At 36.0% G+C, this 27,426-nt stretch overlaps 1 protein-coding gene across 1 annotated transcript in view; it reads left to right on the top strand.

The window, feature by feature from the left end:
• Positions 1–27,426, top strand: part of atrnl1b (attractin-like 1b) — a 130,309-nt gene that overhangs the window by 60,041 nt on the left and 42,842 nt on the right. Inside the window, exons 25-26 of the mRNA XM_067430608.1 lie at positions 8,836–8,897; positions 23,236–23,314. Coding sequence (XP_067286709.1) covers positions 8,836–8,897; positions 23,236–23,314 — 141 coding nt within the window. The remainder of the gene's footprint in view (positions 1–8,835; positions 8,898–23,235; positions 23,315–27,426) is intronic.

Raw genomic sequence — 27,426 nt, 5'->3', positions numbered from 1 at the left:
TGATTAAAAAACTTCAGCATTAGCATTGGAGTTATTTAATAAAATTCTTAAAGTTTGTTTAAAAATGTTATATGTAGTGACCATTGAGCTTTCTGCGTTCTGGAAGCTTTTAGGGACGCGCTACGACAGAGTCTCATCCACATTGACAGTCCCCTCTCTTTCTCTGTCCTCTGAAAACTACTCTGTGCGTGCTTCCCAATGCTCAATGACATCAGCTTTGCATTATATGAGTTTATGGTTGGCTGTAATCAAGGCTGTGTGGTGAAAGAGTTAGAACCCCAGCATCGTGGATCAGATATAGATGTTATCTTGCACTATAAACTCACACCTTAGCTGTGACTATGCTCTTAGGTTGATATGTCATCACTTTGGAGTTGTTATGACACATGCCCTCCATCACATAACATACTGGTCCCCCTTGGTCCCCCTTGAAAACGAGATGTTGCATCTCAAGGGGCTTTCCATGAATAAAAATTTCACAAATACTGTATTTAACCTAACCATTACATTTTATTGAGCTCTTGTTGGGTTCTCAGATTCTTACTTGAAGTTAATCAGAAAGAGGCAATATGTACGATATAGATTACACTGTGATCCGTGTTATTTTAGTATGGTATATTTTAGTGTATTTTGTTTTTGTTATTTGAATGACATTTTGTTATTACATTAAACTTTAATGTAATTATTTGTATACAGCTCTGGAAAAAAATAAGAGACCACTTAACATTGAGAAATCCATGTTAAGTGGTCTCTTAATTTCTTTCACAGCTATATAAATATATATATATATATATATATATATATATATATATATATATATATATATATATATATATATATATATATATATATATATATATATATATATACATTTAATGTATTATTTTTGTATATGTATGTATATAATAACATTAGTATTTTTAATGTTTTTGAAAGAAGATTCTTCTGGTCATTAGGCCTTCTTCTGGCCTGCATTTATTTGATCCAAAATACAGCAAAAACAGTGTTATTGTGAAATATTTCAAATACAATACAATACAATACAATATTTATTTATAAAGCACATTTAAAAACAACCAAGGCTGACCAAAGTGCTGTACATAGAATAAAATGCAGAGCAGTACAGGACAAAAATAACTTTTTTTTTCTATTTGAACATATTTCTTGCCCTGAAAAATTAAATAATAATCCTTACAGACCCAACACTTTTGAACATTAGTACAATGTTACAAAAGCTTTCTATTTCAGATGAATGCTGTTCTTTTGAACATTCAATTCATGAATGAATCCTAAAAAAAAAATTTACACAATTTTTTAAACATTAATAATCATAAATGTTTCTTGAGCAGCAAATCCTCATATTATTTCTGAAGGATCATGTGACACTGAAGACTGGAGTAGCGATGCTGAAAATTCAGCGTTGCATGACAGGAATAAATGACATTTTAAAATATATTCAAATAGAAAACAATTATTTTGCATACAATATTTCACAATATTATAGCTAGAGAATATTAGAGACTTCCTTAAAAATCTTTCCGTTCTCAAACTTTTGACTGTGTGTGTGTGTGTGTGTGTGTGTGTGTGTGTGTGTGTGTGTGTGTGTGTGTGTGTGTGTGTGTGTCATTGTCTGGTATTGAACTGTATAATTAATCGTTGTCCAAGGCAACTGATATTTCTACTTATTTATTTTATAAATAATGAGTGATAATAATATTCTGACATGGTGATAAGGACTCTTGACACAAAGGATATTTTATCACCCATTATTTTACAATACTGGCCATCTGATTGTATACAAAAAAATATATATATTTACATTTATTTGTAAGTATTTTTTATTATGGTCAATCTGTATATGCATAAAGCAAGTTATTGTGGTTTACTTTATACAGATTTAGCAAATTTTAGATAAGAATAATTACAGCTCATTGCGATGGACTGATTATGCTCATATTATTATCTGTACATCAAATAGAAATAAAATTGTCGGATAATTTGCTGATAGATCGACAGAGCAGGCATGTTAGTCTATATACCTATGTCACCGGTAGTTGGTGCACGCTGGATAATGTATGCTCCTCCTGCCCCTGATGTCTTTCCCTAAATGAACAGTCTCTGAAGGAAAAAGTAATAACCTTCTATATTGGTAATAAAATATATTACACAGAATATGATAAACACTTATAGCAGTTCTTTAGAGGGTTCGATGTTGAGCAGCTTTTCTGTGCCTAGTGATGCTATTTATTAAAAAATCCAGCACAATAAAGGAAGATTTCATCTGGTCGATATCCATATGGTTTATAAAGATAACCACCACAAATCCTCTCAACCTTTCTGTCGTTCATTACCGTTCGCCAGCTGTGCACCGAGACGCTCAGATACCGCATGTCATTTGTTGTTGGGACTATCTCCAACAGGGAGAATGCACCTAATATTGATCTGCATTCATTCCTCTGTTCCTCTATCACATATGAGATGAGTTCCTTTGATAAGGTTCATTTATTTAAGTTGGTCTCACAGACCTTCATCTCGGTTGAGCTGTGTTCAAGCAGTAATAGTTTTCTATTAGATTTCCCAAAAGCAGAGTCACTTATTTACCATGGCGATGCATCATTAAATCAAATGGACCCCCGTGACATGATGAGCTCGCACTCCTCTGATGTTTATGATCAGAAAGTGTGATCAGCATTTATTAGCTTACCGAGGAAATTGGTACTGTGAAACTATGCACATATGAGGACCCCGACCCCTCTGAAAGCATCAGATATTAGATATGGAGAATTGAAGTGCTCTCGTTGTGCAGGAAACCCAATCTGACAAAACATTACTGCCGCTTAACTGTCTCACTGTCTCATGGGTCAGTGTGAGGTCAGCCGGAATGAGCAAATAATCCATTCCAGGCATGTATACTGAATGTTCAAGCTTTATTTTTATTTTTTTTGCTTTAATGCTACAATCCATAAATAAAACTTCAGTGAACGTAGTTACATATGACATCATTTAAGCCAACATTTCAAGCAAAAATAGTTGTTGTAGTCTTGATGTATACATATACATATAACTTTATGGTTACTAGATGCAAATTAAAATCTCGGAGCAAAATATCAAGTTGTCAGGTTGTCTGCACACATACACCACCGTGCAACATTTTGGGCTGTTTGCTGGTTTTCAGTAAATTGTTATAATTATTACTTCTATATATATTACAATATTAAATAATTTATATATATAATAATTTATATATATATATATATACCAACTTTCTGCAGAGTCAATAGCTACAGATACTGAGAAAAAAATGAGTGTCATTAAATTAGTTAGCTATGAAAATGTTAACAGCTACAAAGGGGGTTACTGAATATGTTCTGTAAAAGCTAGGATAATTTGCAGTAGATTTTCATGTTATCATGCATCCAATTGCTATTAAACCATACAATGCGATAAGATTATAAAAATAAAAATAAAAAATAAAATAAAAAATAAAAACTTAACTGGCACGTGTCTATGAATCGCACAATGTGGCCGCATTGAGTTCTCTTATTCTTCCTACCTATTAGATTAAATAATTAAATAGGCTACCATCTTTTTTTATTGTTTCTACATTAATATGAAAATTAAATGTGAAATTATTACAATATATTAACTGAAATGTTATGCGTGATTAATAGATAATGATTGTAAATAATTTCAGAATCATAACAGTTCAGTGCAACTGTTTATTTTTATGATTTTAAATCTGTATTTAACCCCTTAAAGTAAATAGAAGTGCTGAAGTCTGATTTTGTAGTGCTGTACCATACAATTAAATTATTATAATCTTAATGCTGATGAAGATTTTTGAAATACAGACAGTAATCGGTATTGAACAGGCTACTAAAGCCCAATTTATACTTCAGCGTTGAGTGTACGCAGTAGCTCTCTCCAAAAACTGTAACAACTCGTCAGTTCTACACAGACCGCAAGCGCTGTGATTGGTCTGCCAGAACCCCTCCCTCAGGGGTTATCATTCTCCCTCTGCATGTGTATTCATATGTTGACAAAGACAACGATGCAGAAGAAAAATATATTAAAGGTGCCCTAGAATGATTTGAAACAATATTTTAAATTGTTCTCTGGTATCTAAATAGAAGGTATGTGGCTTATTTAAGGTCAACAATTGCCCAGATATGGTTTTACAGGTCCATTTACAACCCTAGAAATTGTTCCTAGGATGTAATGCTCTGTTTTTGCCTTATTTGGAAGGGTCATGAATATTAATGCAGAGTTCTGCTCTGATTGGTGGTTTCATTGCACAGCTAACACATCTATACCATCCGTCATGGCAATGATTTTACAGTGATAGCTTCTTAACTTTGAATCACAAACTAAACTGGGTAGCGCGTAAATATGTTGTTTATACAGTAGCGTTACATTTTGTACTGATTTAAATGTCGATTTATTTAGCCAAACAAAGTAATGTAGAAGCCACTCAAAATAGTCAGTGGCATGTTTACTACTCGTCCGCTGCAAAATAATCATACTTCAGTTCTCAAAAATGTGTATTTATTTAACAAATTGACTAGAAGCCTTGTCAAATGACTATCGTTTCATCTTAGATGGTGAAGAAAGAAATGAGTGAGCGATCTGTAAGCAAACAGTAGTAGTAAACGTGGTTAGATTCTGAGTTATGTGTTAATGATGAAATATAGGCTAATTTAGATTTCAATCCATCAAAAAGGATCAACATGCGCATCTACTGTTGTATTTTATGACAACACTGGCAGGAAATAATATTAACCTTTGTCATTTGACAAACTGTTATGTGTGCTACTTGGAGTTTCCAATACTAGCATCTTGCGTTAGATCTAGACAACGCAGGGGATGTTATCGTAATGTTGTCTTACTAAGAAACTTTCAATTTAATCAGAAATGGGTTTGACAGTCAAGAAGTGGATAAAATCACTACTTACTCTTTGCAGGAATATGGTTGGAATCGGCCCTTTCTTCAGTTTTAGATGCTGAGTGTCTCTTGATTTTGTCCCAGGTTAGAAAAGCTCTCCGTGGTGAAATGGGCCGAGCAAATGAACAACTTTGAATTAAATTGTTGCGGTATCCGATTGTACATAAACATCAACCATGACTGTTGACATTTTTTATCTGTGGGAAGGCTATGAAAAGTCCTCACATCCGCTGCACAGCCTAGAACATGACATTTGTGTCCGTGATCTGCCATTTTCGCTATCACTATCCTCCTGTGACGCTTGTTTAGCTGACTGAACTCCCGATGACTGCGCACTGCACAGTTTCGCCTGACAATGAACATTGCCTGACATGCAAATGTACATATTAAGGATCCCAGCGATTGCGTCATGTGGCGTTATGTTGAAAATAGCCTGTTTTTCCGTGGTGTTTTTCACAAACAATATTTACATATAAAGGAGGAGGCAATGGTGTTTGAGACTCACTGTATGTGATGTCCATGCACTGAACTCTTCTTATTTAACTATGGCAAGGTTAAATACATTTTTCTTTCCAGGGCACCTTTAACAGATGAAAACATTCATTCGAAATTTTGAAAAGTAATCAAATGTAATCAGTTACATTACTTTTATAAAGTAATTGAAATAGATACACTACTATTCCATTTTAAACAGAGTAACTTGTAATCTGTAATCTATTACATTTCCAAATAAACATTCCCAACACACACACACACACACACATACATATATATATCATATAATAATGAAGGTATAACAAAGAGATGCTTGATGGCCTGACAGTAGTTTCCTCTGCCCTCTTTATGCTTCAAAAATGCTCATTAGGATAATTTTCCTGACAGTCCTGTCTAGATCTTAGATGCTTTGTTAGTGGTTATTCATTCTAAAACATAATGAACAATAACTATACAGGCTGGTTAAAGTCCTAACAATTGATACAATGATCTAATGTATTTTAATTGATGAAAACTATGATAAACTCCTGAAGGATAATATCCACAAGATAATGTATATACAATAATAAAGCCTTAATTTTACTCGGATAATTGATGTAAGGAGATCGTCAATTAACATTTTTGGTAGTTTTCGTTTTCTAAAATACAAACGTTTGTCAAGTGCTATTATAGCACTAATAAATGTAAAAACTTGAATGTTACTGTTCAGATATGCAGTATTAATAATTTTAGAATTTATTTTAGATGTACTATTTGTCTGCTTATGATTCACAATGTCTGAATGACCTTATTTGGTAGAGTTAACGCCTTGTCCACATGGTGATTCCACAGCAGTATTTATGGCACAACAAGGTATGGTCTCAGTGGGAGCAATGACTTAACCGGGCAGATGTGGGGGCTGCACAACTGCTCTTTTCAATCCCAGCATCTTGCTTGCTTGTCTTTGGGGACAAAAATGGTTCAGCCTTAATGGAGTGTTAAAGCTTTCTCCAGCGCTGTCTTTAGCCCCAGCCGTGTTCTTGTGACAACGGCTTAATGAAATGAATGGGCTCTCCAAAGGACCTGCCCCGCTCTGCCTATTGTTGCATTATTCATCTGGTGAGTCAGGGTGACTTACAAATTCGTACATTTAGAACATTAATCCGTTTATTTTTGCTGGGTATTTATCCAAGTAGTTATTCTCCTTGCCTTGCGGGATGCTAGGGGAATGCTTTTTAGACACTGTGAACACTTGAACAACTTTTCAAAAGTGTGTTGATGCTTACTTAATGGCCTTGCAGTATTTGCTGCCAAACCCATGATGTCTCATTTCATTCAAACACAATGTCTTCTAAAGCTTGGCCTAGAATAGCATATCAATAGGAAATCTTTGAATAAAACATCTGTGACTGAACCAATTTGAGTGGCCAGAACAAAAACTATATTCAAGCGTAAGCAGCACAAAACATATTCTGATTCTATATTAGGTGCCTTTACTACTATGTACGTGCATTTTAGCAGGGCAGGTAAAAATCTGAACTGGCCCAACTGGACAGTAGAAAAAACCCTGTAAATGTACCTTTAATATTTAGAGTTTAAAAAATATATATATTTATTAAGGAAAAAAACAAAAGGCTACTTTTCACATAGGACCAGGTAGATTTGGACAGCCCTTTTTCTTAATAAATGTTGACATATGTTTTACTTGAATTTGTCCGTTCAAACACAAGACTTGAAATGGAACTCAATATGTGTGTGCTATTTGCAACGCACCGTGCACACTCACTCTTTCCCATCTTCTCTCAGTGTGTGCAAGTTTTCTTTCACGTCTTGCTCTTGAATGTTTAGATAACACAAATAGCATCATGTGCTGTTTAGGTCTCACCTGCGCTTGCATGCTGATGACGACGTAAATGACTGAGTGAGTCATGTTTGAGCAAACGGCACTTACAAGATACAAGAGTGACCATGCATTTTGATCATCGCAGTTGTTGTAATGTATTGTGAAGCCAAAATATGTATCCATCGACAGAAACATACATTAACCTTACTCTTGTCTGTTTTACACATTACAAACGCAAGTTCTCCCACTTAAAAAGATGAGAGAGGCCTGTCATTTTCATCATAGGTACAATTCAAATATGAGAGACAGAATGAGAAGGAAAAAAAATCCAGAAAACCACATGGATGATCCAGAAGAGGATTGGGAGAATGTTATATTGTCAGATGAAACCAAAATAGAACTTTTTGATAAAAACTCAACTTGTGTTTGGAGTAGAAAGTTTGCTGAGTTGCACCCAAAGAACACCATACCTACTGTGAAACATGGGGGTGGAAACATCATGCTTTGGGGCTGTTTTTCTGCAAAGGGACCAGGACGACTGATCCGTGTAAAGCAGGGCTGTCCAAACTCGGTCCTGGAGGGCCGCTGTCCTGCAGAGTTTAGCTATTGCTTGCTTCAACACACCTACTGGAGGTCTCTAGTATGCCTAGTAAGACCTTGATTAGCTGGTTCAGGTGTGTTTAATTGGGGTTGGAGCTAAACTCTACAGGACAGTGGCCCTCCAGAAACAGGATTGGACACCCTTGGTGTAAAGGAAAGAATCAATCGTGTATCATGAGATTTTGAGTAAAAACCTCCTTCCATCAGCAAGGGCATTGAAGATGAAACATGACTGGTTCTTTCAGCATTACAATGATTCCAAACACAGAACCCGGGCAACGAAGGAGTGGCTTCGTAAGAAGCCTTTCAAGGAACTGGAGTGGCCTAGCCAGTGTCCAGATCTCAACCCCATAGAAAATCTTTGGAGGGAGTTGAAAATCCATGTTGCCCAGCGACAGCCCTTAAAACATCACTGCTCTAGAGGAGATCTGCATGGAGGAATGAGCCAAACTAATAGCAACAGTGTGTAAAAATTCTGGATTTTTTTATTCTGTCTCTCATAGTTGCAGTGTACCTATGATAAAAATTACAGGCCTCTCTTTTTAAGTTGGAGAACTTGCACAATTGGCTGACTAAATACTTTTTTTGCCCCACTGTATGTATGTATACTGTATAGTTTTACCCACAGTGTCATTAAATCCCTTCTTAGCCATGTTGAACTATACCTGTGCATTTAATGTAAGCCACAATCCCAGAAGGCAAACGTTTGGCATGTGTGTACTGCCTGAGGAATGTCAGCTCAGGTAACCATGAACAGCCATTATTGCCTCCATTTAACAATTAGAGGGGACAAGGAAAGAGAAAAAATGATGTACGTGATGGCCCCTCAAGCTAAAAAAAATCTGTTATGACATTATTCCTTGTGAAGGACCCTAGCTGCAAGCAAAGGTCTTCATCATCTATTCACGTAAAGAGCTGTTCTTTGGTAACCTGTCACCCCATCATTTATCTCTCTTTTGCTTTTGTCCCCTCACAGATCGCCTTCTCTCAGCACAACAGCATTATGGACCTGGTGCAGTTCTTTGTGACGTTTTTCAGGTGAGTGCTTGGGGTGTCTTTTTTCCTTCCGCATTTCAATGGGGTGATGAAGAAGTTTTTATCTGTTAAGCCAATGCTAAGATCATAAGGCCCTTTTTACACCTGGTATTAAGATGCGTTTTGATCGGTTGGATCACAAGTAGAGGAGGGAGACTAAATGTGGGTGGGTAAATGTATGTGTGTTTTTTTCGATTTTTCAATCTAATGGACAAAATAAGCACGTGCAATTTACATATGAACGAGACCGGAGACAACAGAAAAAAGATGCAAGGCCAAGCCAAACATTAGAAATTGTAGGGGAACATTGTGCTTGATATGTTTTTGGCTATGGGCCACTACAGTATAAATATGCAAAAAATTAAGACAGGCAGATTTTACCTTCACTTTCTGTAGTGAATAATTGACGTTGACTCTTGACAACTTTCAATTGACTCTTTCGCAAAGTTTGCAAATTGCGTGATATCCGCGTTACTCTGAAACCTAATTGCTTTGTGTTCTTCAGCGCTACCTTATTGCTTAAACTGCCATATATGTTCAAGGTTCTAAATGATCTACTGGAATATACTCTTCTGATTGACTTGTTGCGGTCATATTAGTGAAATTTTATTAAACAAATTCATAGAGACAATAAGATCCATTGTCAATAGTGTATAATAATAGTGTAGCGAAGCACGAAAACATAGAATACATTTCAAACAGAGCAGCTTTTTGTTAATCAGCTTGGCAAATTTGAGTAACTTTTCCACTTTTACTAAATTTGCATGGGAAGTATTTTTGTGCAAAACTCCCCATTGCACAGATTCCTATTGAAATTACTTAACGTGGTCATGAGCTGGCTTTTTATTTTTTTCATACTGTTGTCTGAGGTCAGTTTATGACGTTTGTGTGGTTTTTACAACAGGCTATTTTTTACCCTGGTTTTGAGCCTCTCTGAAGAAACTCTCGGTTTGTATTGGCATGCCACACTATAGCCCCATTTCCACCAAAATATACCCGGAACAATTTGTACCAGGAACTTTTTTACAAGAACTTTTCTCCCCCCCAGACCTCCAACTGTCTGTGTTTCGACCGTGATAAAGTTCCGAGAAGATTAGGCAAATTAGTCCGGTGATGTAAGACTGCGCGCGACTGCTCCTCCAAATAGTGACGGACAGTAATCATTTTTGTGTGTATCGATTGAAAGATTTAGTGGACTGTTTACATGAGACGTTATCTAAACCGATCTGTTGTTTACATGTGATGACTTTCAATCGCAATCATTTTGTCACATGCAGTTTGTCTGCCGCATCAAAAATGTCAACGCTGTTTTCTCCAGCAGCTGGAATGTGTTAACTGTCGCCATAGCAACTCTTAACGGCCACCAGGACTAATACAGTATTATATAATAAGCTATTTATTTGTTGTAAAGTGTAATAATCATCTCAGAAAATTCTTCTGTCAGGCGCAGTTAAAGTAAAAACTGCCTGGGGCAATATACGCTGTGTCATTACTCCAACATTTTCTTCATAACTTACGAAATAAAAAGTTTACCCCTCAGAAAAATTAACTTTCCTCTCTTGTCAACATGAGCGCGACGCACGCTGTCACGTCATGTAAGGACACACACTTAAAAGTAATTGGTCAGGTATGTAAATGGCAACCGAATCGCCCACAGGGCTCGCAAAATGTCTTTATCAAATAAACACAAGGATTTATCTCGCATCCACCTGCGATTGATTGGAATGTTATTTTTTTATTACTTGGCCCAATCTGTAAATATAACCACAAACCTTTAAATATCGCGTCAAGAGAGTGAGCAACGCAAACTAAGGGTGCGTTCACACTTGTCATGTTTGGTTCGATTAAAACAAACCCTGGTGCGATTGCTCGTTTAGTGCGGTTCATTTGAATTTATGTGAACGCTGCCATCCGAACCCTGGTGCGCACAAAACAAGCGAACCGAGACCGCTAAAAAGATGGGTCTCGGTCCGCTTCCAAACGAACTCTGGTGCGGTTCTATTGATATATGAACGCAACACGGACCAAAGACATGTAAGCGAACCAAAAACCGGACGTAATGTCACAAGATGCGACGCATAGTCAGCTAATTTGACGACGCGGAAAGAACGGTGTATCCAAAATGAATAACGTATGTTAGAGGGCGAACGTAGAGCAACGAGGAAGTGCCTCATTAATAATTGGTCCGACGAGCATGTTTCGAAAATGCTAGAAAAAAACTCACAAAAACGGCTGTCTCTTTTCTGCCTACAAATCCTGGTGCTTTTATGAGCTCTTCATGAGTTCTCAGCGGGTAAAAATAATGCCATATGTACATGCATAAAATTATCGAGTTTAATCCAGCACAAAGCATTGTTTTGAATGTTCGGTAAGCAAGCTCCTACGTCATATAAGCCGACCAATCAGGTTGTGACCGTCTCCCTATGCCTTTGGTTCGGTATCTTCAGTTTCGCTGTTAAAATGCCAGTGTGAACGCTAAGTGGACCAGGACTATATGTTTTGTTTTTGTTTTTTGGTCCGGACTAAACGAACCAAACTAACCGAACTACAAGTGTGAACGCACTCTAAGAAAGGAATGTTACTTCTATTTAAGATAGCCCGTCGGCAGGCCGGACTTGCAATTTGGTAATCCTTCTGGAAAACACATAGCCCCTCCAAGTCTGACACCAAATAGCAATGAACCAAAAGCAGCACAAATAAAGGATTCTCTAGTCTGTGACAGCGTGCTAAGGTATGTTCAGTTAGACTCGTACACATAATCAAAACGATGTGTAACAATGCAATACTATCACATATTTTAAAAAAACATTATTTACTTACATTAGTGTGTTGTTTCATTCATTGAAAATCATTCATCGTCTCTAAAAAAAATCTAGTCTCTTGTTTACATACGAATCTGTAGTCAAATGAAGGAACAGACATGCAATATCTTCCTCACGTGAGCTAGATATTCATTAAAAATAAAGTTCATCCATGCATTCATAATACTGGAATCCGAATGAAGTTTATGTGTTATGTTTATTTCTTAGAAGTTTAGCTCCACGTGGGGCCTATATCATCTCAGGCAAAGGAACAGATGTAGATATTTATCTTTTGAAGTGGCGTTTCAGCATTTAATGAAACTTACAGGATATTCTTATATCACGAGAAACTTTTATATATCAAAAGCTGAATGAAAAGTTGATTTCTCAGTTCATCACCCATTTAATTTTGCCCATGATGTGACTGCATGAAATGGTTTACCTTGCTTATATTGTATATTAGCTGTATATTAAAAAAATGCAAAAGCTAATTTGATCAAAGAACCAAATGGAAACAAGGTGATTGAAGAGGTTCAACCCGACATTGTGCCACTTTTTATAGAAGTTTTACTTTTAAGGCATAGTTCACACAAAAAATAAATGTATTTACTCACCCTTGTGTCTTTCCTGTATGCTTGCCCCTCTTTACTATATAATTACAATGAATGGAGCCTGATTGGTTCCCAATCCTAAAAGTACTGTAATTCCTCAAATAAAAGCCTGTAGTCAATTAAATGCCGGGCCTCCGATAGTGGCCGGGGGCGTGGTCAGCATGAATAAATAAAGGCCGTCTCAAATTAAGGCCACGGGGAAATGTGTGGATAATCTCCTAAAGGCCTTTTATTTAATGTGCGTTCAAGTTCATCGTAATGTACAGTAGGGTTGAGCTGACCGACATCACACAACTATCCTAATGCCACGCGCCCCGTTCTTGCGAGTGCGACACACACAAATCCTATAGTAGTCTCTTAGTTAACCTAAAAACTTTGCAGGGATTGCTCTGTAAATAAAATTGAGAATATATCTGATGCATGTATGCCATTTTAAATAGGCTACTGTAGTCTATGAGAGATGTGACATAAAATACTGTGTCAGCCAGGCTTCACAAATATTGATCTTCACCTCGTCTTTTTTATACGTCTTACTCTGCATTTAACTTAAAATATTTTATTTTGTACAAGAAAACTGCATAGACTTTAAAATTAATTGTTGTTGAAATATTGTAAAGTGATCATACAAACTAGCTACACGAAAGACCATTTAAAAAACAATATGCAAAATCAACATTTTATATCTCAGAAAAGTAATTAGTTGGGTCAGAAAAATGGAAACGAAATTAAAGTTTGTAAGTATAAAAAAATTATGTAAAGCGACAATAAAAAAAAGTGCTTAAAAGTGCACAACTCTTCTTAAGTGGAAGGAAGCTTTTTTTTCCTCACGTGGAACGATATATAGAAAGCGCAGAGTCATTAATTGGGTTATAAAAATAACTAAATTAGATATTTTAAATATTTAATAGAAAATAATAGAAAATAATATTTTTGTATAGAAATATATTAAAATAAAAAGTGCACAACTCTTCTTAATGGAAGTATGCTTTTTCCCTCTTTTCTACCTATTTAGAAAGCACTGAGTCATTAGTTGGGTTAGTAAAACAACGAAATTATAGTTTAAGTATAGAACATATTTATGTAAAGAGATAAATAAAGTGTAAAATAATAGTAAAAAAAAAAAAAAGTGTTTAAAAGTGCACAGTTATTTTTAAGTGGAAGGAAGCTTTTTCCCTCAGGTGCAACCAAAATAGAAAGCACTGTGTCATTATTGGTTTAGAAAAAATAACAAAATGATATATTATTTTTTAAAGTAGAAAAAAATATTGATGTAAAGAGATATATTAAAATGAAAGGTGTTAAAAAGTACACAACACTTAAGTGGAAGGAAGCTTTTTTCCCTCAGGTGCAACCAATATAAAAAGCACTGAGTCGGGTTAGTAGGTTAAAATAACTACACGTGCAAACTATATAAAAAATAAGCGCGGAATATACATTTTACATTTTTCAAACTGACTCAATCGTAGTTACCGATTAGGCTACAGTAATTCTGACCGAAATTGCTTTGTCGCCTTTCTGGCTGTTGTTGTAAATAGTGATGTTTTTGCAAATGTTTCTTAATAAAATCAATGATATCTGTTTACTAGAACACTATCACTTTTATTCGCTATTCATTTAAAATGGTTTATTTAAAGCAGTTATTTTTTAAACAGATGGTATAAGAAATACAAGCCTGCCCCTAATAAAAGCCTGCTTCAAATAAAAGCCTGTTCCCATTGGCAGTTCAGGTAAATAAAGGGCCCGGTCTTTATTTGAGGAATTACGGTATTATGACTAGTATAAAATAGTCTGTCTGACTCATTTGCTATATTCCTCTGCAGACATGTGATACCTCTGTGTGAACAACAGCATTAAAAGTTCCTATTCACTGAAAATATTGTTGTTTTCCCTAGCTCTATTTGCACTGCATTTCCAAAGGATGTCTGCTTTTGTAACAGTTTTTGAAAGTCAGATATTTCCAATACATTTGTTTTATTTTGGTTTTATTGACTCATGGAGGGGAATTTTATAAATAACCAATTTTGTACAAAGCTAGCATATGACTTCATATGGACCACTTTTATGGTGCTTTTGCATCCTTTTTGAAACTTGAAAGCTTTCAGCCCCTTTCATTGTAATTGCATGAAAAAAGCAATCCGCACTTTCTTCAGAATTTCTCCTTTTTGTGTAGTGTAGAAGCAATAAATTAATACGGGATTGGAGCAAATTGAGGGTTAGTAAACATTGACAGCATTTTCAGTTTTGGCTAAACGAGGTGAGACTTAACACAATTGAAAGTGAACTTTTGATAATGCCGTCACGCAATGCTTCATGCTAAACTGCTCAGCTCCTTCCTCCGTATGAGGTGCCATTGCCACAAGGTAGATTTGTCATCCTGATTTGTTCATTTCTGTGCAGTTTCTTGATTTGTCATTAAATTCACACCTGTTCCCATTATGTCTTATTAGATTTGGTTATATAGGGTCGCTCTCTTTCTCTGAATGGTCAATCTCTTGCTGTTGCCGTTCCCTCTGGTGTTTGTCCTGGATTCAGATCATTGTCCTGCATCAGACAGCCCCTCTGTAAGCTAGTGTCACACACTGATGTACTGCGACATGGGGTCAGCTTGTGCTCCAAACAGTCATGTTATACAGCTTGCTTGTTTCTGACTGCCTGGGCAATCAGTTTAACTAGTTAACTTCAAGCTTGCTTAAGTGTATGTAGTGTGACATACAGTCACTAGTGCTAGTAAGCAGACTAGAATGAATCTGTTACTTTAAGAAAGCTTGGCATTTCATTCTGGAAATCCAGTTTGAGTCAGCTAAATCAAATGTTTAGTCCTTTCACCTACATAATTTATTCAAATATAAGTGAAGAAAGAAGAGCGTCTTTTCTGGTGAATGAGAAACTGTCAAGCGTTGAAAACTGTTCTGTCTTCTGGGAAGCTCAAATGCTGTTGTGTGTATGTTGCTCACGTATCATACAGGAAATTACACCAGCTTCACCGCGTCTTTCCTTGACGTCTGGATGCAATAGGTGAGAGAAAAAAAAGCATATAGTTGATTTCAAATGCTTCAGTGGATGCGTAGTTGGCAGATTACTTGTTTTAACCCTGTGAATTGCTGTGGAAAATGTGCCATGACAAGGTGTGGTACAACTGTCAAGTAGGATAAACTGTCAAACAATGATTTTCCTTTTTTTATTTAAGTGTTCATCTATAATGTTCACTCGCACATACATTACCATTCGTTTCAAGTCAGTAAGTTTTATTTTTAAATTAAATGAATCTGTTTATTCAGCAAAGACACATTAATTTGATCAAAGGTGGCAGTATAAACATTTATAATATAAAATATTTCCATTTCAAATAAATGCTGCTCTTTCGAAAAATATATATAAAAAAAATGTGTCACTGTTTACACAAAAATATTAAGTAGTGCAACAGTTTTAAATATTATTAATAATAATAATAATAATAATAATAATAAAATATAAATCTTAAAAAAAAAAAATATATATATATATATATATATAATATTAAAATAGTTATTTATTTTTAATTGTAATAATATTTTTCAATATTACTGTTTTTACTGTATTTTTTAATAAAATAAATCCATCCTTTGTGAATTCATTTCCGCCACAAAAGAACCAACAAAAAAATGCTCTGGTAAGTCATAATTATGACTTTTAAAGTGTTAACTTTGACTTAGTATTGCATTATTTCGAATTTGTATGTCACAATTTTGACTTTTTAAGTCATAATTTCAACTTTTGCCCTCAGTTTCACAGACAAGGGTTAAGCCTAGTCTCATACTAAAAAGCGTGTTTCAGTTTAAACTGAAGGCTACTTGCACTGAGATATCTTAAAATATATCAGTGCCATTGTTTTGCACATCAGTGATTGTTTTTTTTATGTATATAATAGCTAATTAATATCCTAACTAGGACTGTCAAAGTTAACGTGTTAACGCAAATTCATTTTGACAGTACTAAATTTATTAACGCGTGATTAACGCAGAGCGCATTTTCTGTTTGATCTGTGGAAAGCTCGTAGTTGGAGAATTTGAGATAAGCCATAGATGTAAAGGATGCAGCATCAAACATTAATAGGGAAAGAAAATGGTTAACATTAATATTCTGAACCAAAAGTGCAGTTATTGCCTATAAGTTACCTTATTTTCTGTTCAACATTTATTAGACACCAGGTTGAAAGAAAAGTGTATTTTTACACCGAGCACATTCTCTGCAGTCCGAGCACGATGCGCGAATACACTGCAAGCTCACTCTCGCTCATGTCCAAGGTAAATCATTAACACCATCACCACTTACAGTAAATGTGTTTTATTTAACTAAATGCATTACAATCGTCTAAAACGAATCCACAGGTTATTTTTCTGAACAAGAGCGCTCCTAAGTCTGTGTTTCTCACACTGTTCACGTGAATCATGGGACATTAGGCACACACACACACACACACACACACAGAAAATACTGGCAGTTCAATAGGAAACGCGCATCTCTTAGGGGCCACACTATATTCCTACTTGTGGAATATGGACCTCCTCCAGATACGGTGTGGTTCTGGTGCTTTCCCAGGTCCGCATGACAGCTTTCACATTACCGCTTTCTAAACTACCAGTGTATAAACTCCCTTTATTTATATTCTTAAAATGAGAGAAATCCCTTCTTATTCTGAATTTTTTAAGCTTAGGTTTAAGAGACATGAACAAGTTCTTTGATAAACATCTATGACCTTTGATACATGTCTACTCTTCATGCTGTATTATTGATTATTATTGAATAAGTATGGTTTTACTAATAATAAACCTACATTTGCATAAACCATGCATATTTGTCCATATATCCATGTTGATTAGAGTATTAAAAACTTAGTTCAAACTTAATTTAAGATACATTTACAACATATAAAATGTGCGATTAAATTTTGATTAATCGCGAGTTAACTCATGACAGTCATGCGATTGATCACGATTAAATATTTTAATTGATTGACAGCCCTAATCCTAACATATCGAGACTTTTCATTTCATTGTGACTTTTTAAAGTTATATTTATTACTTTTCATTTCATAATGACTTGGGGCCAGATTTACTAACAGCTTACATCAACGCAAACCCTCTTTTGCCGTTAAAAATTACCATCAGGATTTACAAATAAAAGATGCAATGAAAATATCACTGACAATTATTTTTCCGGCTGACCTTATTGGATATGGATTTCTAGGATTTCCATCTCAGAAACAATATTTATCAGAATAGAGTATTTGAAATGAATCATGCAACGTAATTTACTAAGGGTTGCGCTTGTCAATTTACTGGTATTTGTGCCTTTATTTCACACCACCAAAAACATGCCTTATCCACTTACCACCTGTGTTATTAGTAGATCACACACACCTAATTATCATCAGCTCTGCTTGTTTGCGAATTAGTCTTGATGTGCTGCGTCCCAATTAACCTACTTATACTATGTCCTAAAAGTATGTACTCTTTTTGTGAAGAAAAAGTACATATTTTTGAGTGTGTAGCAGAAAAGTATGCAAGCTTCAGAACATACTACTTCGTCATCTTTAACAGATTCTGTCACTTAGTTACGTGCCTCCCGTCACCGTTTATCTGCCCTGTCAATCATCGTCAGATTCATCACAGTTTAAACCCTCCACATTCAGTTTAATTTCCTACTGTATCGGAGAGAAATGGAGTAGCACTTTGATTTGCCATTTGTGGGTCTTTAATGCAGAGACTCTCCTCATGTGTTTGCAGTTTAAATATAATAATTCATTTAAAAGTTAATGGCCAAATGTATTATTAAAAAAGTTCACAATGCTGCTGCAGGTGAAATATAATTTGGATAGCACTGAATAAATATACTTTCGTCAGGTTAAATATTAATAATTGATCACTCAAACCTTTATCTAAGCCTCTCAACTTAACAGTCTGACTGGCACATCTGTCATGTTTGTAGTTTTTAACCCTTTTTATCTGGGTTTGTAGTTCTAATCGAATCCTTGTCCAACTCGCAATGGGTTGTGGGTAATATCAGCCTTTAGAGTGTGCGTCGATCTGTACTTTGAATTCTGACTGGAAATAGTAGACCATCCGGGTATCTTTGGAACACTCTTTTCAACATACTACGATTTGGGACATACTAATTATATTTTCGAATGCTATTTAGTGTGGATAGTATGCGAATTGAGACGCAGGGATAGACTGCGTTGGTCATTATGGAAATTATCTGGCTGCATCTATGTTCTTTAATGTGTGCATTGTCAGAACTTTTCACTGTAATCAACACTTTTATGAGACTGTGGTCTCGTGCTTTTTTGCCCTTTTTCGTAAATCTGGTCCTAAGTGTGTCAAAATTTCAACTTGTCATAAGTATGGTATAAAAGAGCATGTTTTATTTTTCTTATGTAGCAAAAGTTGGCTTCCATAAAGACATCCCTCCCTCAGAAAGTGTAACTCTTTTTGTGCTAAAAAAAGTACTGGCATCAGTGCAAGGGAGGTATGGTTAGGCAGGATTTAGTGCTGTCAATCAAGTGTTTTCCACCAATGAGCATTTCCCTGATTTCATCAGTGTGATTTCCACTTTATTTCCACTGAGTGAGATAGCCAAACTCATGACAGCTGGAATCAAGACTAGCCTCAGGCAGATTCTGTTCCATTACCAGTGCAGCTAGAGAGATGGTCGCTGACAGAGTATATCTTCTTACATCTGCCACTGAATTATAAACCGCATCAATGAAATACAACAAATTAAAAGTGGAAATAGACAAAAAATAAATAAAACTGCCTCAGATGCTGCCTAAAGTGCAAACATGATGTTTGACATTGCCGATAATATTAACTTTCTAGTTATTACAGTCTAAAAAAAATGATCCTCTCTGTTAAAGGGCTCTGCAGGGGTGTGTAGAAAATGTATTGTTTATTAAGAACCTGCCAGTGTGCAACCTGTAATTAGAGCGGTTAACATGAGCAAAAGCGAAATGCATTTCTACATTGTGAATGGCTTTTTTAGTCTCTTTGTAAGATAATGTCTTTGATTCAATCCATGTAATCCATTTGCTTTTATTTAAAGTCTAGCACATGCCGTTCAGTCTTTAGGGTTCGACATGAGTACTTCCCCTCCAGGGCTTGCTGTAACCATCTCTTTTTTAACCATTCTGCATTAGATTGCTTCATTCAGGTGAGATGGGTATGCGCCTCTTGATGTCGGCGTCTGCTAAATCACCAAAAACGTCCTTCAAATGATTTCATTTCCCAGACATTTGCTCATTTACATGGGACTCAGTGAATCAGCAAACTGTAATGCAGAGTGATTTGACTACGAGTTCAACTAAACATCAGTTCTAAGAGGGATGTCATGTCATACGATCGTCCTCTAGATCGTCCTCTCACTGTAATGAGACGGTCAGGGATGTCAGGAAGGCTAAAAGTGGGTGCTCAAATGGCAGAAACATGAAATCATCAGGGGATGATCCTTTTTGCCTTATTTGGTCTTGATGTTGTCATTGGGTGCTTCTGGATTCTTATTTGTGCATACTCGTTTCCTTTCCTTGTGTCTTAGCCCCACCCCTTCAGGATGCAAGGGAAGGACACCAAGAAAAGACGCGAGGACAGAGGAATTAAATCAAGTGAAATGATACATCATCGTTCCCTTTAGTGTCACTCCAAAGCAGCGTCAATTAATGATGGCTCTACACCGCTGGGGTTAGCTTGCACATCTGGATTCTTGAATATTAGAGATCATTTTTTATATTGTAAACGTAATAGTTTCAACCTCCACAGAATACCACATTTGTCTGTATTTTTTTACATTACCGGTTATTATTAACACTGAATTATTCCCAGTTATTTACTTTTTATTTGTTGTATAGTATTACAATTTAATTGTCTTACATTTTCTTGTGCTTTAATACACTGCAAAAATGCTTTTCTTTTCCTTTTTTTCCTTTTGTTTTTGTCTTGTTTCTAGTCAAAATATCTAAACATTCTTTAATTAAGATTATTTTGCTTACCCCATTGGCAGATTATGGCAGATTATTTTGCTTATTTTAAGCAAAACTCTTAATTTTGAGTTATTTCCCCCCCAAAACAAGACAATTACTTTTGCTTGTCTAGTAAATACTTCTTGTTTTAGTAATTTAGATTTTTAGATGTTTGCACTAGAAACAAGACAAAAATACTAACTAAGAAAAGCATTTTTTGCAGTGTATAATTCTGCAGCTGTCCTACTACAGTTGTCCTACTACTGTAATTTGACATTTGTGTGTTGTAAAGGGGTAGGATAATTTATACGTGTCACGTTTAGTCGATAAATCACTTCTGCAAAAAGGATATCCTCGCTCATGACTCCTCAGGAAGCCTCCGCATGGTGCAATTAGAGAGTTGAGATGTCTTACACGATGGTCTGAGCTCGAACGGTTTCCAATTCTTAGCATGGAGGAGCTAGGAAACGAGGAGGGATATTGAGAAGCACCCACTGGTCCTTTATGACACCAAAGCAAACTCACCTGGCCTAAGGGGAATAATTGTCAAACTTTAGAGTATGTCTAATTATTTAAATAGCTAAATAACATTTAAGTTCACAGATTCATCCGGATCTTTTCAGCTCCTGCGAGTGAATAAAAAAACTTTCCTCCAAGCCAGTTGAGGGATTTGTTTGTTGGATCAATGGAAGCGTGTTTAATTTAGGATGCTCCTTTTTATCATTGTTTAGCAGTCTGATTTTTAATTCTTTCTCCCATAACTCGTTCTCTTCCTTTTATATACTATGCTCTGCTTTGAGTGGTCCCTGGATACCTTGCTTATTTTCTCACATATTTACTTAACCACCACATGTACCACCACACGAGGGGCGAGAACCTTTAATTGCTTTATTTTTCGTATTAATTCGGATTCCAGGTAGAGTCGCAGAGGGGATTAAGTCCTGTTTACTGCCTGCAATGCACCGGATGAAAGGCTTCGATCTGAAGGGGGATTTCTCCTGCACTGCTACTTAATCGAGCCATTCAAGTTTCTCTCTTCCCCATTCGTCTCCAATTTGCCATTATCTTCAAACGAACCCAAGATGGCGTGCGTTTGAAAGCATTTAAAGGATTTCATAATTCTTTTTTTTTTTTTTTCACAACTTTTTTTCATCTGTGCAAACTGTGAATTAATTTCACACAGAGATGTTTACGAATGCTCACATACCTCCATAAATACAGTCAGCAAAAGCAATTTCCCTACAATTCACGGCTTTGCTGTCAGCATGGTTATAAGATTTACCTTTTGATGCACATCGCCAGACCCTAACACTTGACTGAGATGAGCATATTTCTCAGCTTGACCACTGGAAAGCCTTCTGCGGGTTTTAGAGAATGTGACATTTATCAGTGCAGTCTTTTGTCCATTTACTTTAATCTTTTAAAGTGGGATTATCTGAGAAATTCAGCCTAGATGCATTGTAAAAAAAATTAACAAGGTGTGACAAAGCAATTGTATAAAATACTGCCAAAAATTTTAATGTCAAGACATTTGTCAAGTCAGCTGTAATGTTCTAGACACCCATTAGTAATGGCTTTTAAGCATCAATATGCTACATATGCATACATGCATATGGAAGTATTCAATATTACATAATAAATCCATCCCACCATGATAACAAATTCAAATGTGTTGTTTCCCAGCAGCCACAACCCCAAATGAGCCATGGCAATTGGCAACTCCGTTTTCAAATGAATCTTCATAAGCTTGCTGAAAATGCAAATTATATTTTTTGAAATCACTAAACAATAGTTTCACAATATTTTCTTTTTGAAAATCAAGTGTTTTTATCCCGAGTTAATGTTCGTATTTGCCATCTGTTGAATGGTATAAACAAATCTGTCACTAGGCCATTCTTATAGTGTTCATAGCGCAAAGCTTCTAAAACTTACAAATGAAAACACATGAGATGAGAAAGTGTTGCATAAACACTATAACCAGGGTTTGACAATTTCACTCACCAACCAATTTGGCTACTAAATTAAGTTACCGGCCATTCAGAACTTTTACTAGCCAAAAATAAAAAAGGGTAACAATTTACAATAATATTTTCATTGGTTAACATTAGTTGACTACATTAGTAAACATGAACTAATAATGAACCGCACTTCTACAACATTTATTATTATCTTTGTTAATTTTAACATTTACTAATTCATTATTTAAATGTAAATGCACTGTGAATTTACATGAACAAACAATGAACAGCTGTATTTCTATTGACTAATGCCAACAAAGATAAACAGGCAAATATGCATTTGAGCATTTGTTTTAAATCTGCACAGATCTGGCTTACACAAACTTGCCCAGCAAAGTGAGTAAACATGAGTAACCCGGCAAATTGGCTATTGATTTCACAGCGTTACCTGCCACAGTTAATTTTACATTTGGCAGGGTGGCGGGTGTTCATTTTAGACCCTGACTGTAACATTATACCATGATATAGTTATTTTTGCTGAATTATCAACAATTTCAAGCTAATCTTTATTTTATTTTATTTTCCTTTTTTTAATGTATTTATTTGGAACTTGATGGATGCAAACCATAAGATTATTCATAACAAATAAATGATAAATCTGACATCAGTACAAGTCTCAAGTCTCAAGCAGTTTCGGCATCTAATTGACTAAAACCCTGATAGTTAACAGATGTTGCAGATCTACTGCAATACAAATGGTATTTTTCAGTTATCATTACTGTTGCAGAGTGTGTGTGTGTGTGTGTGTGTGTGTGTGTGTGTGTGTGTGTGTGTGTGTGTGTGTGTGTGTGTGTGTGTGTGTGTGTGTGTGTGTGTGTGTGTGTGTGTGTGTGTGTGTGTGTTTGTGTGTGTGTGTATATGTATAATTATCTGGAATTTTTATATTGTTTAATCTTTTCATCCCTTCATGTCTTCCTACAGCTGTTTTCTGTCCCTGTTGCTGGTAGCCGCAGTGGTGTGGAAGATCAAACAGACCTGTTGGGCCTCCAGGCGACGAGAGGTACGTCAAAAAACAGAAGAAACATAAACATATATGATCTTTGTGTCAAAATTATGGTCATTTCAAAAATGGTATGACTTTACACTGTGGTAAGTCTGTTCTCCATTTCCATTTTGTGTTTTTTCCTTCCTATGGAATTTGATTAGATGCACTTTATACATACGTATAAAGCTTTGTCAGCCACATGAAACGGCTCTGCAGAGTCCACTACTTACAAACATGCCCATCTTCATAATTAGGGGCCCTTATGAGCCAATTAGCTTTGACAAGAGTTATCTAATGCAGTTTAGAGCAAACCGAACGATAAGCGCAGCAGATGTCTGCGCATCGAGGAGAGAGATGCCATACTTCCATTATTTCTCCTGCTTTTCTTCATTTCATCGCATGATGAGCAGATTTAAAGGAGATTTGAAGGGGTTTCAGGTTTAGGATAATGAGTCTATTTGCTATTCAACAACCTAAAAGTTTTGTTAAGAAATTCGTGAGAATGATTGGCCAGTGTCGGTGTGTGTGTGTAATGCGTTTATTCCATTTTAGTGGACAGAATTGACATTGATAATCAGGAAGGTTGATCTTTTTTGCTTCTGCCTTAATTGATGTATGGAAATAAACGAGAGTTATGATTGCAGCGATCCAAAGCTATATTCATCTAAAGAATTAAATCCAATAATGCGTGATGGGGCAGATGGGCCTTCACCATTAGCATTCGGCTCACTGCAGAGCTGCACTCCACTCCACAGGTTCAGATTATCTGTTTGTTTCTGCCCTCAAGTACTCACAAAAAAGCTTTTATCTTTTAAATTAAAATGATTGAAAAGTTTGAGGAGGCACTCCAGAAAAAATAATTGCTTCTGAAGATGTATTTTCTTCTATTTTGTCTTGATCAAGAAAGAGCCTGGACGACATGCACCTCATTTTGGCACCAATCATGCGACAAGGTCACATTTTTTATTTTTGCCTTGGCAACTTAAGATGGGGATAAAAATGAAACTAACAGGGATTTTTTGTGTGCTTTTTACAAATAGCACTCCTTTATTGCCATTATGAAGTGCAACTTCCGTTTGTATGATTATAACCAAAAAAGCTGTATTGCTCTGCGACCTCTCATTTGAACGCCCTTTGTCCTGACTGATTTATTGAAAGACACAAGTTGAAAGCAGAGGACATGTTTATAACTGCCATTATGCAAATGTTCTCCACTACACTGATTTTGGCTGAGAGATCAAACAAGGGAATATCTAAAAAGCAGCAGTGCTCAACACAAATCAGAGTGCTCGCCTTTGATTTCCTTCAGTGCGTCGCTTCCCTGAAAATTCTAGAGAACCATCTCATTGTCATCTGCCCGGGTATTTGCACAGTTGCGATTGCCTTATTTCGGTTTTAGCTTCAGCTCTAAAATGGTCTCTTGTGTTGAAGCGCAGTGTTTGTAAATCTGGTTAAAGTCATCCAATTAGTGCTTAACCTCATGCATCATTCAATTATTTGATCTCTCAACACAATTTATTGTACTTAGGCAATCGTTCTATGTAAAGTAGCACGATTGATGTGTGCTATGTAGACTGTAAAAAATAAGGACATAGTGTCTGTGACGTCAACCATTTCACGTTTTCAAGCGTAAAGTAGGGTCAAGCTGGCCATTGCCATCTTGGTAGTGCGTCATTCTGCGTCACTTCCAAATAACTGAAAATGGGCAAAGAGGCAGGACGTGGGCGGAGCTGAGGTGAGATGATGACTAACAGACAGCAGACAAACAGCTATCCACCTGTCACGCAAAGTGGCCACGCCCATAATTATGCAGAACTTTAAGGCTATCTATAATGTAAACGAATGAGTTATACAAAAAATGTAGCCCCTTACAGTTGTCAAGAAGGGCAAAATGAGTTGTATAAACCACAATTTGTACCAGGCTGTAAATGTTTTTTTTTTTTCTTCTGCTGTAAAGTTGGGGATTTTAACATGGGGCTCAATGAGATTATGCTCCCTTCTGGAGCATGTCCCTAGCGGCCAGTCGATGCAGTTTTAAAGTTCTAATTTACTACTGTCAAAATAAAATAAAGAAAATTAGAACAAATAATCAAACTATATACAACAACACAAATAAATACTCTAGAGCAAAGATACAAATAAAATAAACAGTGCTTTTCACTCACAGTATCTAACAGTAGTTTTCAGGTACAGAAATGTAATAAAGTAATCAAATGTAAAACATCTTAATGTGATCTTCAATGTATAAATATAGCCACTGTCACTTTAAGACATAATGCAGTGATACTGTACACATGCGTTGTCTTTCTCGACTGTTTACATTCACTTAAACATGTTTGCTAGGATATTTCTCCAGGATGAGCGTGTTGGTATAATTTTTGTGTGAATTTGTCAATTCAAGCGCAAGACTTCAAGAGAAGTCAGTCATATTTGCACATTCTCTGAGATTCCGTGTGCGTGCTACTGATCAATGCACACACAAATCATCTTAAAGCGTGTGTGCATGTGAGTTCTCTTTCGCATCTTCTTGCACTTGAATGTTTAAATTGGCAGGGCTTAAATGAGTTTATCTTAAAAACATATAGCAACATTTGCACTCGCATGCTATCAACACTCGGGAGATGATGGTGTAAGTGACTGTTCATACAGAGCATACGGCACTCGCATTAAGCAAAGTTTAAGGTGAAAAACAAGGTGGATGTTTAATCCATCGACAGAAGCGTAAATAAGCCTAAAGTCTGTACTGTAAAGACACTTGTCCTATTGATGTCGCCCTAATTTTATTGGTAGACTGCTCATCTGGTCATATCATTAGTAAATCCAACCATACGTGATATATAAAACTTAGATATCATTCTAATTGGACTAAAAATTAGACTTAAATAATTAAAAGTAGCACTTTGCTGTTGGAGGGTGTTAAACTACAACAGTGCTCAGTGCATTAAATCATTAACCATATTACCAATTGATCAATCAACAAATTAAACTTGTAAACTTGTGCTGTTCAAAATGGTACTAAACATAAAAAATGGCTAATCTGTTCTGTATGTTTAAATGACTAAAACATAATTCAAATTTGACATATAGTCAATTTTCTTGCCTCTAATAATCAACATAATGCAGGGGAAACTATAAAATCAACTGCATCAGTGCCAAACTTCACTTCAATCAATGTGTGAATAAAACTCACAAGTCTTCTTTTTTTCTGCGAAATAATTTAATTAAAAAGTAAAAAAAAAAGAAGTACAATATAAAACTTTGAAATCTCTCAAACTCTGTCCTGTCTAAAATTCGCTGCTCATTTGCATAGTTGCAAATTGAAATTTCTGAACTTTGCATTACTCCCAGTGCTTGACATGCAAAAAGTCGCCAGCTCTCCATTGAAAATGAATGGGATCATGTTGCTTTGTTGCTGGTGGTGTGAATAGGGCTTAACTCTGTCTGCTTTCGGTGTTGTTATTTTCAACAAACCACATTATAGATGCGTATGCGTCATCAGATTTGAGATGAAATCTCAAATGCAAGTGTGTGCCGAACTGTGCGTGGAGAACTGTGCGATTTAGATTTTTTTTTACCAAGAACCGGTACACCCCTATTTAGCATGCTCAACACTACCACCCTCCAGAACAGAGTATGGTTTGGCCATTGTCTTCAAAAGACAAATTGGCCTTGTGAAATCACACAGCGTGGCATAGCGATATGACGATTTCAGATCAAGACTTGGTATGACAGATCTGAAAAATGTATCCTAGCTTATGTTTAGTGGAGGAAGAAATGTGTTCCATGTCTATGATTTAATTCATCACAGTGATGGTATGGTGTGTTTAACCCTGATTTTAAGTGATTATGCTGAGCAGATGCATTAGAGGACTGTCGCCTGATGCCGGAGAGCTTGATAATGGTGTTTTGCATTTACCGCAGTGGAACATTACACGGGTAGAGTAACTTATGCCGTTGTCTTCTGGACCTGTGGGTAGGTTTGCATTCGAGGAGGGGATTATCGGTTCTGTCAGCATGTGAAATCCTAGAAATCTCTCACAACTCTTCATTTTTCATTGAGGCTGCATAGCTCTCTGCCTGAGATTATTGCTCTGCCTGATGATACAACAGATCAGTCTTTAGAAAAC

The sequence above is a fragment of the Pseudorasbora parva genome, chromosome 21, assembly GCF_024679245.1.
Source record: "Pseudorasbora parva isolate DD20220531a chromosome 21, ASM2467924v1, whole genome shotgun sequence".
Lineage (NCBI taxonomy): Eukaryota > Metazoa > Chordata > Actinopteri > Cypriniformes > Gobionidae > Pseudorasbora > Pseudorasbora parva.
The sequence above is the reverse complement of the archived record's forward strand: the minus strand, read 5'-3'. Positions and strand labels throughout refer to the sequence as shown.